The sequence below is a fragment of the Siniperca chuatsi genome, linkage group LG7, assembly GCF_020085105.1.
Source record: "Siniperca chuatsi isolate FFG_IHB_CAS linkage group LG7, ASM2008510v1, whole genome shotgun sequence".
NCBI classification, from domain to species: domain Eukaryota; kingdom Metazoa; phylum Chordata; class Actinopteri; order Centrarchiformes; family Sinipercidae; genus Siniperca; species Siniperca chuatsi.
In genome coordinates this window covers 25,675,647-25,688,225 of record NC_058048.1, presented here as the reverse complement: position 1 = coordinate 25,688,225, position 12,579 = coordinate 25,675,647, and the positions used below count along the sequence as shown (strand labels likewise).

The 12,579-nt window shown below is 40.0% G+C and overlaps 1 protein-coding gene across 14 annotated transcripts in view; it reads right to left on the bottom strand.

The window, feature by feature from the left end:
* Positions 1-3,749: 3,749 nt before the first annotated feature.
* tenm4 (teneurin transmembrane protein 4) overlaps positions 3,750-12,579 on the bottom strand; it is a 192,332-nt gene continuing 183,502 nt past the window's right edge. For all 14 annotated transcript variants that reach the window (XM_044203214.1, XM_044203212.1, XM_044203216.1 and 11 more), the window contains 2 exons: positions 10,434-10,576; positions 3,750-6,695 (listed from right to left, as the gene is read on the bottom strand). In XM_044203214.1, coding sequence (XP_044059149.1) covers positions 5,937-6,695; positions 10,434-10,576 — 902 coding nt within the window. In that variant the 3' untranslated portion in view covers positions 3,750-5,936. The remainder of the gene's footprint in view (positions 6,696-10,433; positions 10,577-12,579) is intronic.

Sequence of the window (12,579 nt, the reverse complement as noted above, 5' to 3'; positions counted from 1 at the left end):
TAATAAAAGCATTAGATATGCTGTCAATATGATTTGCATAATGTGCAAAGGCAGTTTCATTCCTGAATGCAAGCAGTGTCCGAGTGACTTAAAAATGCTGCAGTGACATTTCTCTGGGTCCTTTGTTCACACCTGTCAATGGAAATGTGATAGGAGATGGCAGCTGCAGCTGCGGCTTCCGCCTCCAGTGAGTCCACCAAGACAACCAAGACCCTGCTGGAGTCCGGTACACATCGACCACACACATACACACACTCACAGTATGTATTTCTGAAAAAGCAAGGAAAGAATTTCACCTTGTGCAGACAGGATTAATTCCTCACACCGTCAGTTCCAACATAATCCATGGAGATCAGAGTGAGAATGGAAACTGAATTGTCATATTTCTTGGTTGCACAAGCTGAGGTAACCAAGGAGAAAATAATGAAAAATGCACAATTGAGTTACATTAATTCATATCTCACAAAAGCTGTTTTTCATGTGAAAAGGTTTTTCGAGGACATGTAAATCAATTTCTTCATAATATGTATTTTTGTAATACTTCTCAAAAGGTGAAAAACAAAACCAATTGTGACCCTCTAGTAGTTACAGTCTGCAGTTGCAATAAGTCCTACTTCCGGTAAGGAACTACTTGTGAGGCCAGCTTTGATGTGGCTCCACTTCACAGATTATTATCTTGGTGATGTTTATCTCAGTGAAAATGACTTCAACACTGAAAGCCATGTAATGAGTCACTCTAATACTAGCACAGAGGTCAAAACTGTCAGGTTATGTTGCTCTACAATAGGGGAGAACAGGCTCTCTCGCAGGGCTCTTAAGTCTCATTTTTGGAAAATAATGCCTCTCATATTACGAGCATGCAGCATTGTACTGTTTAAGGTGCTAGTACAGCACATTTTCCATTTTCCCTTTGCGGGTCAGTTGTATGAGAGGCAACGCTGGCCTTTGTATGACCCACAGAAATATGACACTTTGGAAACCATCAACTCAGTTTCATTTCCGAAGCTTGCACTTTACTGAGTGCTTCTGTTACTGCTGTGTTTTGTCATCATGGTGGGCATCCAAATGAGACCTAAACCTTGAGGAAAATTCAGCCTCACTCTTCTCTATGGCCAGTTGGTTTACCATTGCTTGCCCCATTAGCTTTTATGATTGGTCCACCATTTGCATAACTGGTAGAGAGGGGAATGTGGACCTGAATGATTAAAGACAGAATCTGAGGCTGTCCTATCCATTCAGGCATATGGTGTTATCAGGCTGTACAGCAGATGTGGACCATCATACCAACCAGTTATTTTATGGCTGTTGGGAAAACTTGAACAAGTATAGCCAGACTGGGATACTTAGAATTCTTGGAAACAGCAAAATAGTGTGGCATGGGGGCTCTTTTTGTCCATAACATTGCTGATCTTCAAGAAAAAAAATGCAGCTGACTGTCATGTAATTACAGTACCTGAGAATGACAGGAAAACCAAAGACCAGAGGTGTTTCATTTTAGCAGTTACTTTCGGACTACATACAGGATTCATTGAGGGAATGGATGGCTGGGTCTCAGCAGGAATCAACCTTTTGCTGATTTTAACAGTAAATACCTTTGCCAGTGTTTATCCAACACTTGGGCTCAGAGTGTTCAAATAATCAGTGAGAGGAAACAGATGGAGTGTGAAAGCAATGTGAATATATCTCTTTGCATCAGACTCAGCACAGGTAATGGGAAATAGTTCATGCATGGTTTTTAGAGAAAGGTTTCGTCTTCCACCGCCTGTCGTAGTTGTGAAATCAGGCTAAAAGCAGGATTTTATTCTTTCCTCTCACATAAATATCTGGAAGGGGTTAGTCAAATTTGAATGTAACGGTAGGTGTTAAGTGAATACGGATTCAAATTCAGAGTTTGACAGCATGCACCAGAAATGGTGTAGCTGTCAAACTCTGACTGAACTCTGAAACCAATTGCTGCAGACCCAGCTGTCTGAAAAAAGAAGAAAACACAAAAAAGCAACACAAAAAAAAACAAGAGTTAAAAATGATTTTTCTTTAATTTTGCCTGATTTATGTGACCTTAATATCTTTTATGTACCCATTTTAAAACAGACACTGGTCTGTTTTGTGTGTTATATGAATTGGATCAAAAGATCATTTGTTATTTGTATTTTAATTGATTAAAAGTGCAATTAGAAATATTTTCACTAACCCACAGCACAAATGACAAATTTGTGTGGTTTTAATAAGGTTGTTCATCAATACCAGTGATTCAGCCATTACTTTCAACACGTTCTGGCACATACTGTTTTCCTCACCCTCTCCTTGCATTTTCAACCATTCAGTGATGAAGCACAGCATGTGCAAACTATCAGCATCACAGGACAGTTTGTTCTCAAGGCAAAAAAGAATCATATTGCAATATTATGCATTGTGAAATAGAATTTATCCATGAATAACATGTCATTTGGATATTATTAATTAGGTAACCTATTTGTGTCTTGCAAACATTTGGCTTTATGAGTTATGTTAATGGCTGCTCCATTGTTCCCAAAACAGATCAAAAGTTATACCAAATGCTTGTACTTAATTAGACCAGATTATAGAAGATAAAATTCCAAATTCCCTCTTTCATCATCAGAGTGCACTGTGGCAACTTCATCTCTGCAACAGAGGCTGAGGTGAAGTTATTGTTATTGTGATTCTACCAAAAGACTACAGTCCTCCGGGCTAAAGGACATTTTCCCTCTCTGCAGCAGAATTCATTCTGCACAGACTCTCTGCTAGCAAGACTTTCTGTTGCCTGTGAAGAAATCCTCCTCTCTACAGGAGGCATATGGGTCTTGAGGTTCAGGCAGTGTCAAGGAAGAAGAGAGTCACAGATTTGAAATTTACATTGCAAAAAAACATGTGTAGTCAAACTAGCTAAGGCAAATATTAGGATGTGATCATTTCCTATGACACTTGTCCGACACGCAGAGAGATCAGTGGTTTATTCCTCTCACATTAATGCAAAGTAGAAAAGAACAAATAAGAGTGCTGCCTGCTTAGGAAAAACAGGCCATCATGCTTTCTTCTGGGTACCGAGCTCAGCTCTGCCTGCAGTGAGTGTCAATGTTCCAAGCTCCCTTGTCGCCACCACATACTGGCAGCTAACTCCCGAGCCACCCCACCTGCTAACAGGATTAGCCCCTGAGCTCCACTTGTTTCAACAAAGTTATCAAGTTTAAAAACACAATCTCCTGGTGTCTTTTGTAAAGGACTGGTCCTCAACTTTGACAGATTAATTAATAGTCAAGTTTTGCTGAGCATCCCTTGAGGCTTGTTTTTTTTATGACAGTGAAATACATTTACTGTGAAGATGTTTTTATTAATAGTCTGTATTTTATGTGCTGATGATCAAGCCACATGTTCACTCTTGTGTGAGAATCTAAACAGGTGGAAGTGCATGTTTAACTAAATAATGGCACATGGTGCAATATTACATTATCATATTGCATCCAATTAGCCTCATTAAAGTCTTATGAAATGTGTTGTAGGCTGAGAATTTATGTATGTATAATATATTACAGATGCAGATGAACAGTAAAATGTGTCTGTAATTTCTAAGCTGTATAATATAGATATAATATAAAATATAAGTGTGGTAGTGAAGTGAATATAAGAGAATCAATCTGATGTTATATCTCGTGTCTCAGTTTGAGATGCAGCAATAGGAAATATTTTTCTGTATTATATAGAAGTACAGTATATATAACAGAGACAAAAAATAAACACAAAATATTCCCTTTATTTTTTTTCCCTACCTTAAGACTACACAGGGTCACTGATGTAGCTCTAAGAGGTATCTACGTTTGCATTTTATTTACAGCTTACTTTGATGTCTTTATATTTACATGATCAAAGAGAAGCGCTAAAAACACAGTGTTGAGAACAAACCAAAACTCAAAATGAGTCCAAAACTTTAGAAAAAGATACAGTCTTATGACGCAACAGTTCTCAGTGCAATATTCCACAATGCAAGTATCCTTCATTCATATAATGTTGAACATACATATTTTTTTTGGAAACAAAATGTCACTGAATCAACCAATAGCAGAAAAAAAATAACCATGTACTGTTTGCTTTAATGTTTATACAGATTGAGACACTCAATCATGCTCCCACCACCCCTACACACACACAAACAAGCTAATATTTTGATGGAAAAATTATATGAAAGTCAAGAGTGTGAAATGACTTGGCATAGTTCAAAAAGTACCAGAAGTCAAATCAATGTCACAATTTCCAAAATATTCTTAATTCCTGTTGGGTTTTCACATAATGACAGCAAAATTATCCTTTGTAGTTTCCACTGAGGAGGACAAAGACATATGGGAGCTAGAGAATGTGTCTATGTGGGTTATTTCGAAGGTTGCTGTGTATATGACCTTTAGTCTGTAAACGGAACTAGTACACCTGCAGGTTTAATGCATTTCAGCCAGCCATGGGACCAAGTGGAACCCTATTCTGGAGAATGAAAGCACTTTCGATGCTGACCTGCGGGCAGCCCTTAGGGCAAAGGCAATTTGTATCTTTCATCTCACCCACAGCACTGCGAAGCTTATCTATCTCAGCAGCCAATATGTTAATGTAGTATGTATCACTGATGAGATTGGTTTATTCAACCATCTTTGTAGTCTCACTTTTTAAAAATATTTTCAACCCAACCTTTATTTGATTGGACGTTGTGGTGAGGAATACTGACTTAAGCTCATTGATAAACAAACACTGCCTTTCATATGCAACTGAGATCAGTAAAATGTAGTCAGTCTAATGAAAAACACAGTAATTGATTTAACTAAATCACCTTTCATAGTTTATTCCATGTGTTGAAACACCCTTAAGTATTGTTCAAGTACAACAATTAACAATAAAAGGGACAATAGTTCACATTTTTTTAAATTCACATTTGTTATACTGTTAATTCATATAGCTACTTATAAAACAAAACTAAAATGTAATTCAAAACCATTCCTGTAAAATACCTTTTGTTGTTTAATACAGACATTAATTCCACAGTATTTTCTTACAGGGTTGGCTCTTCACTATTTTCATAATCGAGTTGTCAAAAAAAAAGAGCATAGAACAATTTATTCTATGTTTTCATTTTCTTTCTTGGAAAAAAAAAAGCAGTTAAAAAATAAAATCCGCACAAAATAAAAAAGTGATATCCCTTTGCTGGCTTTACCATACAATTTAAGCTTGATTAAGCAGTTTTACTAATTTTGTAGTTCATAAAGAAGGCCATCAACATGCACAGTCAGGGTGCACTGAAGCCTTCTAAGCTAAGACCACAGATGAGCATCAATCCTCCTCTTAAAAAATTACAAGACATCACACAAATGAAGGTGCTCTGACAAGTTCAGCTGGGGTTTTGATGAAGGGCTCTACCGCCAACAGAAATCTCTCTCATTATTTATGGATGACTGGGGCTATGAGGGTTTCAAGTATAAAAAAGAAGTGATTAAAAGAGAAGGAATCTCCTTGGCTGAGGCGCAGAAAAGGCAGAATGGAGCAAGCTTGTGAATAACAATCTGCAAGTCTGGCAGCAGAGTGAGCCAGTGAACATAATGCATTACCAATACTCCTCTTGGATTCCTTTGAACAGAATCACCAAAAGGAACGAGGAAATGGAGTCACAAAAATAAGTCACAGACATCGCAAATGTTCATCCTCTAGCAGCCGCACTTGGAGGGCAAAGACTGTTAAAGAATCTTCAAAAGGACAAGGGCACTCTTCTATTAATACAGTGCAACTGATTGCAACCATGTTTTTTTATTTTTACAGTATATTAAAAACCAAGTTGAGCACAGTCAAAGAAAAAAAAGTGGTCATGTACACAACTGTCTTTGGCAAGAAGTCCCATGTCCTACATCTGAGTCACTGAGACCTAACTCCAGAGCCTCGTGTTCATGTCACCTTCGGCCCATTTCGCTCTGTCTCATGAAATGAATGTTGTTGACACTGTCTGCCAGCTCAGGGTACTGGTCAACTGAAACCACGTAGTATCCGTCGTAGCCCTGCACCTTCCCTGAGCCCAGGAGCTGTTGCTTCTCTCCCTCAGTCCAGGTTCGCAAGCCTTCCTCTCCATCCCTCAGTCTCTGGCGCTCCCGGGCCCAAGCCTGGGCGACAGCTCTCTGCCGGGCAAGCTCCAACACACGAGCTTTCTCCTCATCCACACTGCTGCCGTAACGCGTATTCAGACACAGTGCGCCATATTGTAGCTGGATGTCAGTAATGCGCCTAGTCCTGCCATTGAGAACAGTGTTGACCTGAGACACCGTCACATTGACGCCGGTCTCTAGCGTGCGCCGGCCCACCGTCATGCCAATGAGGGCCAGGTCTCCCTCCACTGAGCCCAGTTTCACAAAGTAGTGGGTGTCCATTCCAGCGATAGTGAAGTGGAGGTCTTCAAGGTAGAACGCATCGTTCAGAACTGCAGCCATGCGACGCCCATCCTCATTGGCTAAGCTGATGATGTCAGTGCTTATGCGACCATCTCGGATAGCAAATTTTACCCCCTTGCCGAAGATTGAGCCAACAGAGGCAAATATCTTCTTGTCCTCTGTCTGAGGACATCCGGCACTTTTGGCTCTGTAGATCTGGCCAAAACGCTCCAGCTTCACAAAGGCCTTCAGCTGCCTCTGAACTTCACACTGAACGCCCAGCAAAGACTGCAAAAGAAAGACAATACTGTTTAGTCACACAGCCCCCGCAGCATCTATGTAGACAGTTAAATATATTTTCTGTTTCTTCTCTGTGCAAGACATGGATTTACACAATATCACCCAATTGCTTGTTTGAAGACAAGATATTCTAGATATTTAACAAAACTTCTGATTGCTTCACACCTTGGCTTGTAACCTTTATCCTACTCTGCATGAGGACTAAGCAGCACTGTCTGCTTTCAGATGCCCTCGTTTCGCAAAACTGAGATTCATACTGCTTCATTAACACTTCAAATTCAATGCTATCACTACAGAGTATAAACTATTCTTTTTCATGTTAAAGCTTTTGACTGACTGAGGATGATTCGACATCTTTTGTAAAATGTTCGTGTATTAATGTGATGGAACTCATGACTTGAAAAAACATGATCTGGGTGTAACATACGTTCTAAAACCTGCAGGAAAAGGAACAAAACAAAAATATATAAGCATCCAATGCTGAAAACAGATTTCCTTAAAATTAGTTTACCAAAGTTTTACCGAAAATAATTTCCTGGAGGTATATTGGTGTGGTCTGGAATTGGAATGCCAGTGGTGTCATCAAATTAATTTCCTCAATAAACTGAAAGGTGTAAAAATAAAAGCTTTCAGGTGGTATATAAAATATCCCATTGATCCCACATTCTTATTTGATAACATCTTTAGTACATTACGTATATAAATAATGATGTAATTGCTTCACACCATTATCAATGGCAAACAGAAAATCCATGATGCTTTGAAGCTGTGAATGTATCACACATAGTCAAGGTAGGGGCAGAGGTGTTTGACAGCAAATGCAAATCTCTCTGATCATTTGTGACAGGCATGATATTTAGAAAAAGGGTGAAATCACTGTCTTCTGACAGCCATGCTGTGCCAAATATGAAACAGGCATTGGTTGGTAACTAGTGTATATATATATTATTCCTTAAGGGATCAAAGCTTTGTATAGATTCCACATTACCTTAAACCAAAATTAATACTTTGTCCTAATACTACTTGACAAGAGATACTCCTCAGGAAGAAAGAGAGATGTTAAAATGAGTAGAGTGATATGAAATGGAACTTGGCCAACACACAGTGAGACAGTTGCCAGAATGCGTCTGAGCAACAACAAAAAGGCTCTCAAAACACTGTGCCTTCTTGCCATCGCCCACTTTAAGAGGCTGTGAGCGTCCTGAGGAGTTTTTGTCAACCAGTCACATCCAGTCCTCCTGACGGTTTCTAATTCTGTCTCTCTGTTCGTCCGTTAGAGGGAGGCTACAGGCTGGGGGATTGGGTGGGGCTGAGGAGTGTGGAGCAGGCTGCAGTGACCAGCTTATCTGCCCATTCTCTGACGTGACACCGTATCAGATCCTGCATGAAAAGGAGGAAACATATGACATACGCTGTTGGGCCCCTCAGGAGAGATGGCCTGGGGGGACACTTCATGCCATGCCACTACATGTTTGTTTACCATGCCCCGGTCAGCTGTTCCGGGGGGAGGGGGCAATGTCCTCCACTTTACTGAAACAGCCTCACGGGAAACTCCGAGAGAGGCATCATTCATATAGCATGGGGTCAGCCTCCAGCAAAACCCAGAATGAGAGAACAAGCTCTATGCACCACAAACCTCATCTGTCTGGCCCCTCACGGCATTTTTCAATCTGTGTGAGGATTCAGCATCATGGCGAAATAGGGGCTTAAATGAAAAGAGATAGAAAGGCAGGCAAACTTTTCTCCTGTATAAAATAAAATAAAATGCCAAGTGTACAGGATATACCTTGTGTAGTTTTAAAGCTATATTTGTGCTTCAAAGAAGCCTACATTTAATTAGGCTGGCCTGGCCATCTGCAGTGAGGATTAACATGGCATTTACCAGCTCAGAGCACCATTTTTGAAGCAGGAATTCTAGATAAAAATATCATTGCCTTGGCTCGTGCACAGGGTAAAGACTAATGATCTGAATCTTTCCTTATATATCATTCACAGTACATACTCCAGAGGTGTGCTGAAGGAAGAGCTCCCTCACAAACATGAGGAAAACCTTCAAATCTAGGCTAACTTTGCTATTTAAAGCCTCAGTTACATGATTTTTAGAGATATTACAGTCTATCATGGGTATTCTTGAATATATACTGTACTGGAAAGGCTGGTTTGAAAAATTGCTTTCAATGATATTATTACTCAAAGGAACAACTTGTATTTAGTGAGTGAAGCAAACATAAGCAAAGTGAATATATTTTTATGTTCATTTAATTTTAGCATCTCTGAGAGTGCTATCAAGAAACTGATGGGGAAAAAAATGTAAGTAACCTGATATCTTGGCTTGGTGGGGGTTACCCTCTCTAAAATTATGGTTAAGGACTTTTACTGAGGGTTATGAGGGTTTCAAGTACCGAGGTGACGACTGATTTAGTCAGAATTGCAACTGTATAACTGAGTGTTGCATTTATTCTATTTAATCTGGCTGAATCTACTTAGATATTTACTGTGTTGCAGCTCCTTTGTAGATTGGTACCTTCAGAGTTCAGAGATTCTTAGTGGAGGCACAAGCAGGATGCATGAGTCAGTCCCAGGGGGCTTTGACAGTAACCCTCCCAAAGCGGTCTATGCTAGTAGAGGACATAACTGGAATTCCTACTATTATGGTTTTACACTTCATATATGACCTGTAAAATAACAGTGTGGATTCATAAGTGTTATATTTCCTGTGAAATTGACCATAGTGTGCTGGAATGCCTCGTGTAACATTGAAATTCCTTTCAGGACTTTAAATGCATATTAAGCACATTGAAGCACTTATTCACATGCTATTTTTGTCAACAAACACTTGACTGAAAAAAATAAATAAAAATAATGCGGGTTACACTGACAGTAAAATTGGATGTATTTATATCCAATGTCCGAGGCAGAAAAAATGGGTAAGAAATTCTGACATTATTGAGGATAAGAAATGGAAAACATTAGGTACAGGTCTGTGTCTGTGTTTTGAATTCTTATTTTAAAGGATTAAAATTCTTAAGTATTTAAAATTAAACTTCAATAGTATATAGTATTACAGCATATTTTGACCATCACTGCTTCTCTGTTTATTATGCCCAGTTAGTGTACCTGCTCATTATGGTTGGTTGGTAAGATCAGTAAGATCACAAGTCACCAATTTAGATAACCCTGTATTGTGTCATCCTAGTAGCTTTTAGGCTTGCAAATGTTTTATAACAACAAATACCCACTGTGTTAAGGTAGCAACCAGAGCGTCACTCAACATGAATCTGGCCTCCTGATGGGTGGCATTCTAGCTGTAACCAAACCCAAGACAACAGTGGCCTCTTCAATAATTCAGGTGAGTTGGAGGCAACTTAAAAGGGCTGATAAACGCGGTAATCAGAGCATGTCTACTACTTCTCAGACCTTGGCTAACGGTGTAAGACTGAGATGAAATCAATGGCTAGTGGTGGAGGGAATGGAGAGTGAATTTCCCTAATGGCAGGACAATTACAAGAGCTGTTTAGCCTGACCCCATTCCCCTAGATGAGGACTAGGGGCAGTGACCTGGCTCACTGGGCTGTGTTTTGGCCTGATAGCTGGAAGCTCCTCTGGGAGTCTGGCTACACAGAGCATGTCTATTTGCTAATGATGTTGGAAAGGAGGGGAGCAGCAGTAGAGAAAGGTGATCTGTGGTAAGGTGAAAGGTGGGATAGGTGAGAGTGACTGGTTTACCTTGGTGCTATCCCACTCTTGTGTCTTGATCTGGGTGCGGACTAACTCGTAGGATGGTTCCATAGATTCTCTACTCGGTTTGCGATAGCCAGGGATGACGTTGTACAGTTGGAAGCCAAAGGTCACCAACCAGCTGTTCACGTCTGCAGAGGAGGGATCAAAACATTGAAACAGTGATTTACAAATACTGTTATCTTAATAGACACAACAATTTCTGGCTCCAGAGAAATCATAAAAAACATTAAGAACTGATTTGTTCAATTTTAACAGTTGACATTCTGTGTTCAAGTGGCTGTCTTCTTGAAATACTCCTCACTCGGTCTGAGCACTTGATTTGTTTGTGAAAGTGGACAAGCTATAATAAACACTCGAGATGGTGGCAATGATTCATGTCCACTCCTGCAGGTGCCACACTAATGACACACAGCTGGGTCCCAGAAATGCCAAGTGACATCTGAGAGTGTCTGCTGTGCTGATAATTATATACTGTAATTTCATGTCATTTCAAAGCAGCCGAGACTTCAACACAAGATATTTTGAAGACTCAGCGGGTTCTTCTGCAGTAACTTTTTTCTAATGAGATGCTGAAAAGGGGGAAAGTGATGTGTCTGGGATTCAAATCCATGCAATCATGAAAATACAGCAGCCACCAGCACTGTGGTTATAGGTGCTGCTAAACATCCCCTGTGATAAGTTGTCATTAATTCTGAATATCACAGAGAAGGCTACAGATATGAGTGGAAGCAAAGCCTGTTAAATGTGAGCCATTTGTTTCTTCCCCCTTTCAATGTGTTTGTTATGGACGGCAGAATCATTGCTGTGACACTTGGGGGGCAAGTTTGTCACAGATTGGCACTGCCACATTGTGGCACCTGGCAAAGCTTTTTTTAAATAAGAATTTGTTCAAGGACAATGAAAGCACCCTGATAATTTAGTGAAAGGAATGGAAATGCCAGTGCCATCAATCACGATTGAGGCAGACCCACTACAGTATATCTAACAGTCTGCTTAGCATTCAAATGCCAGTCAGCCCCTAATGGTGGACTGTGAAGCTGAACGCCTTTCTGTTTGGCAGGCGGCTAAATGGCTTTGTTGAACAGACAGAAGTAAAAGCCTAGACTCCACCTGAACAAAAGTAAGTATTTTTTCCACTCAGTATTGTCTATAGATAAATGAATAAAGGATAAAAGGTATAAAATGGATTATTTGATAGCCAACATAGCATTATCGAGTAAATATAATGCAGAATGAAAAACATGGAGAATTAAATCTTCCATTTGTGAATGCGATCTAGCTGAAGCTGATTGGTGTAACCACAGAGTATTCACCGAGTATCCTTAACAATGTTGTTTTCCTTCCAGCCAAAGAGGTTGATACAACCGGGCTGGCTAAGGTTTCTATGGATCCATTGTGCTCTCCTTCGCTGGGGTGCTTTCACTGCCATTTACCTCCTCCCTACCACAAAGCAACACAAAACGATGTGATATTTCTGGGAAGGGACCTGGGTGTTCACCAACAGAGGGGGCTTTGCTGTACAGCATTGTTCCCTTTGAGCACTTTCAAAACGATAGCCACTGGGTGCGCACACACACACACACACACACACACACACACACACACACACACAAACACCATAGCAGAAAAACAACCTCTGTCCCAGTGAGGAAGCTCTTAAAAGCCTCTCTAGTACACTGCTTTTCAATTTAATTTTGGCAGGGTCTGTACTTCCATTTGCGGCTTGTTGTTTAGAATAAAAACACACCAAATTTGACAGAAAAACCTGAAATGAGTATTGTTTGCTGAACTGCAAGCAACAGTGGTTTCACACAGGAATGAGGGTTAAGATATGGGTCCCTCTCCTCCCGCTTCACACATGTAATTTTAGCACCATAAAAAAGTTATATGCATCATTGTTTGCTCTGGTGGGACTCACTTAACATCTGTCAGCTGCTATTTATATACAGTTACTTACCTGTGAACAATTCAAATAATTGTTTCAATTATTTTGAGGATGATTCCTACTTATTTTCATTACAACTTTTAGAGGAATACTACACACTGCCTGAAATGTGGCCTCTGCAGAGGATGGCAGCTGTGGTTTGAGAAGTTTCTATGGACGTTTTGATACTCTGTAACACATTTATCT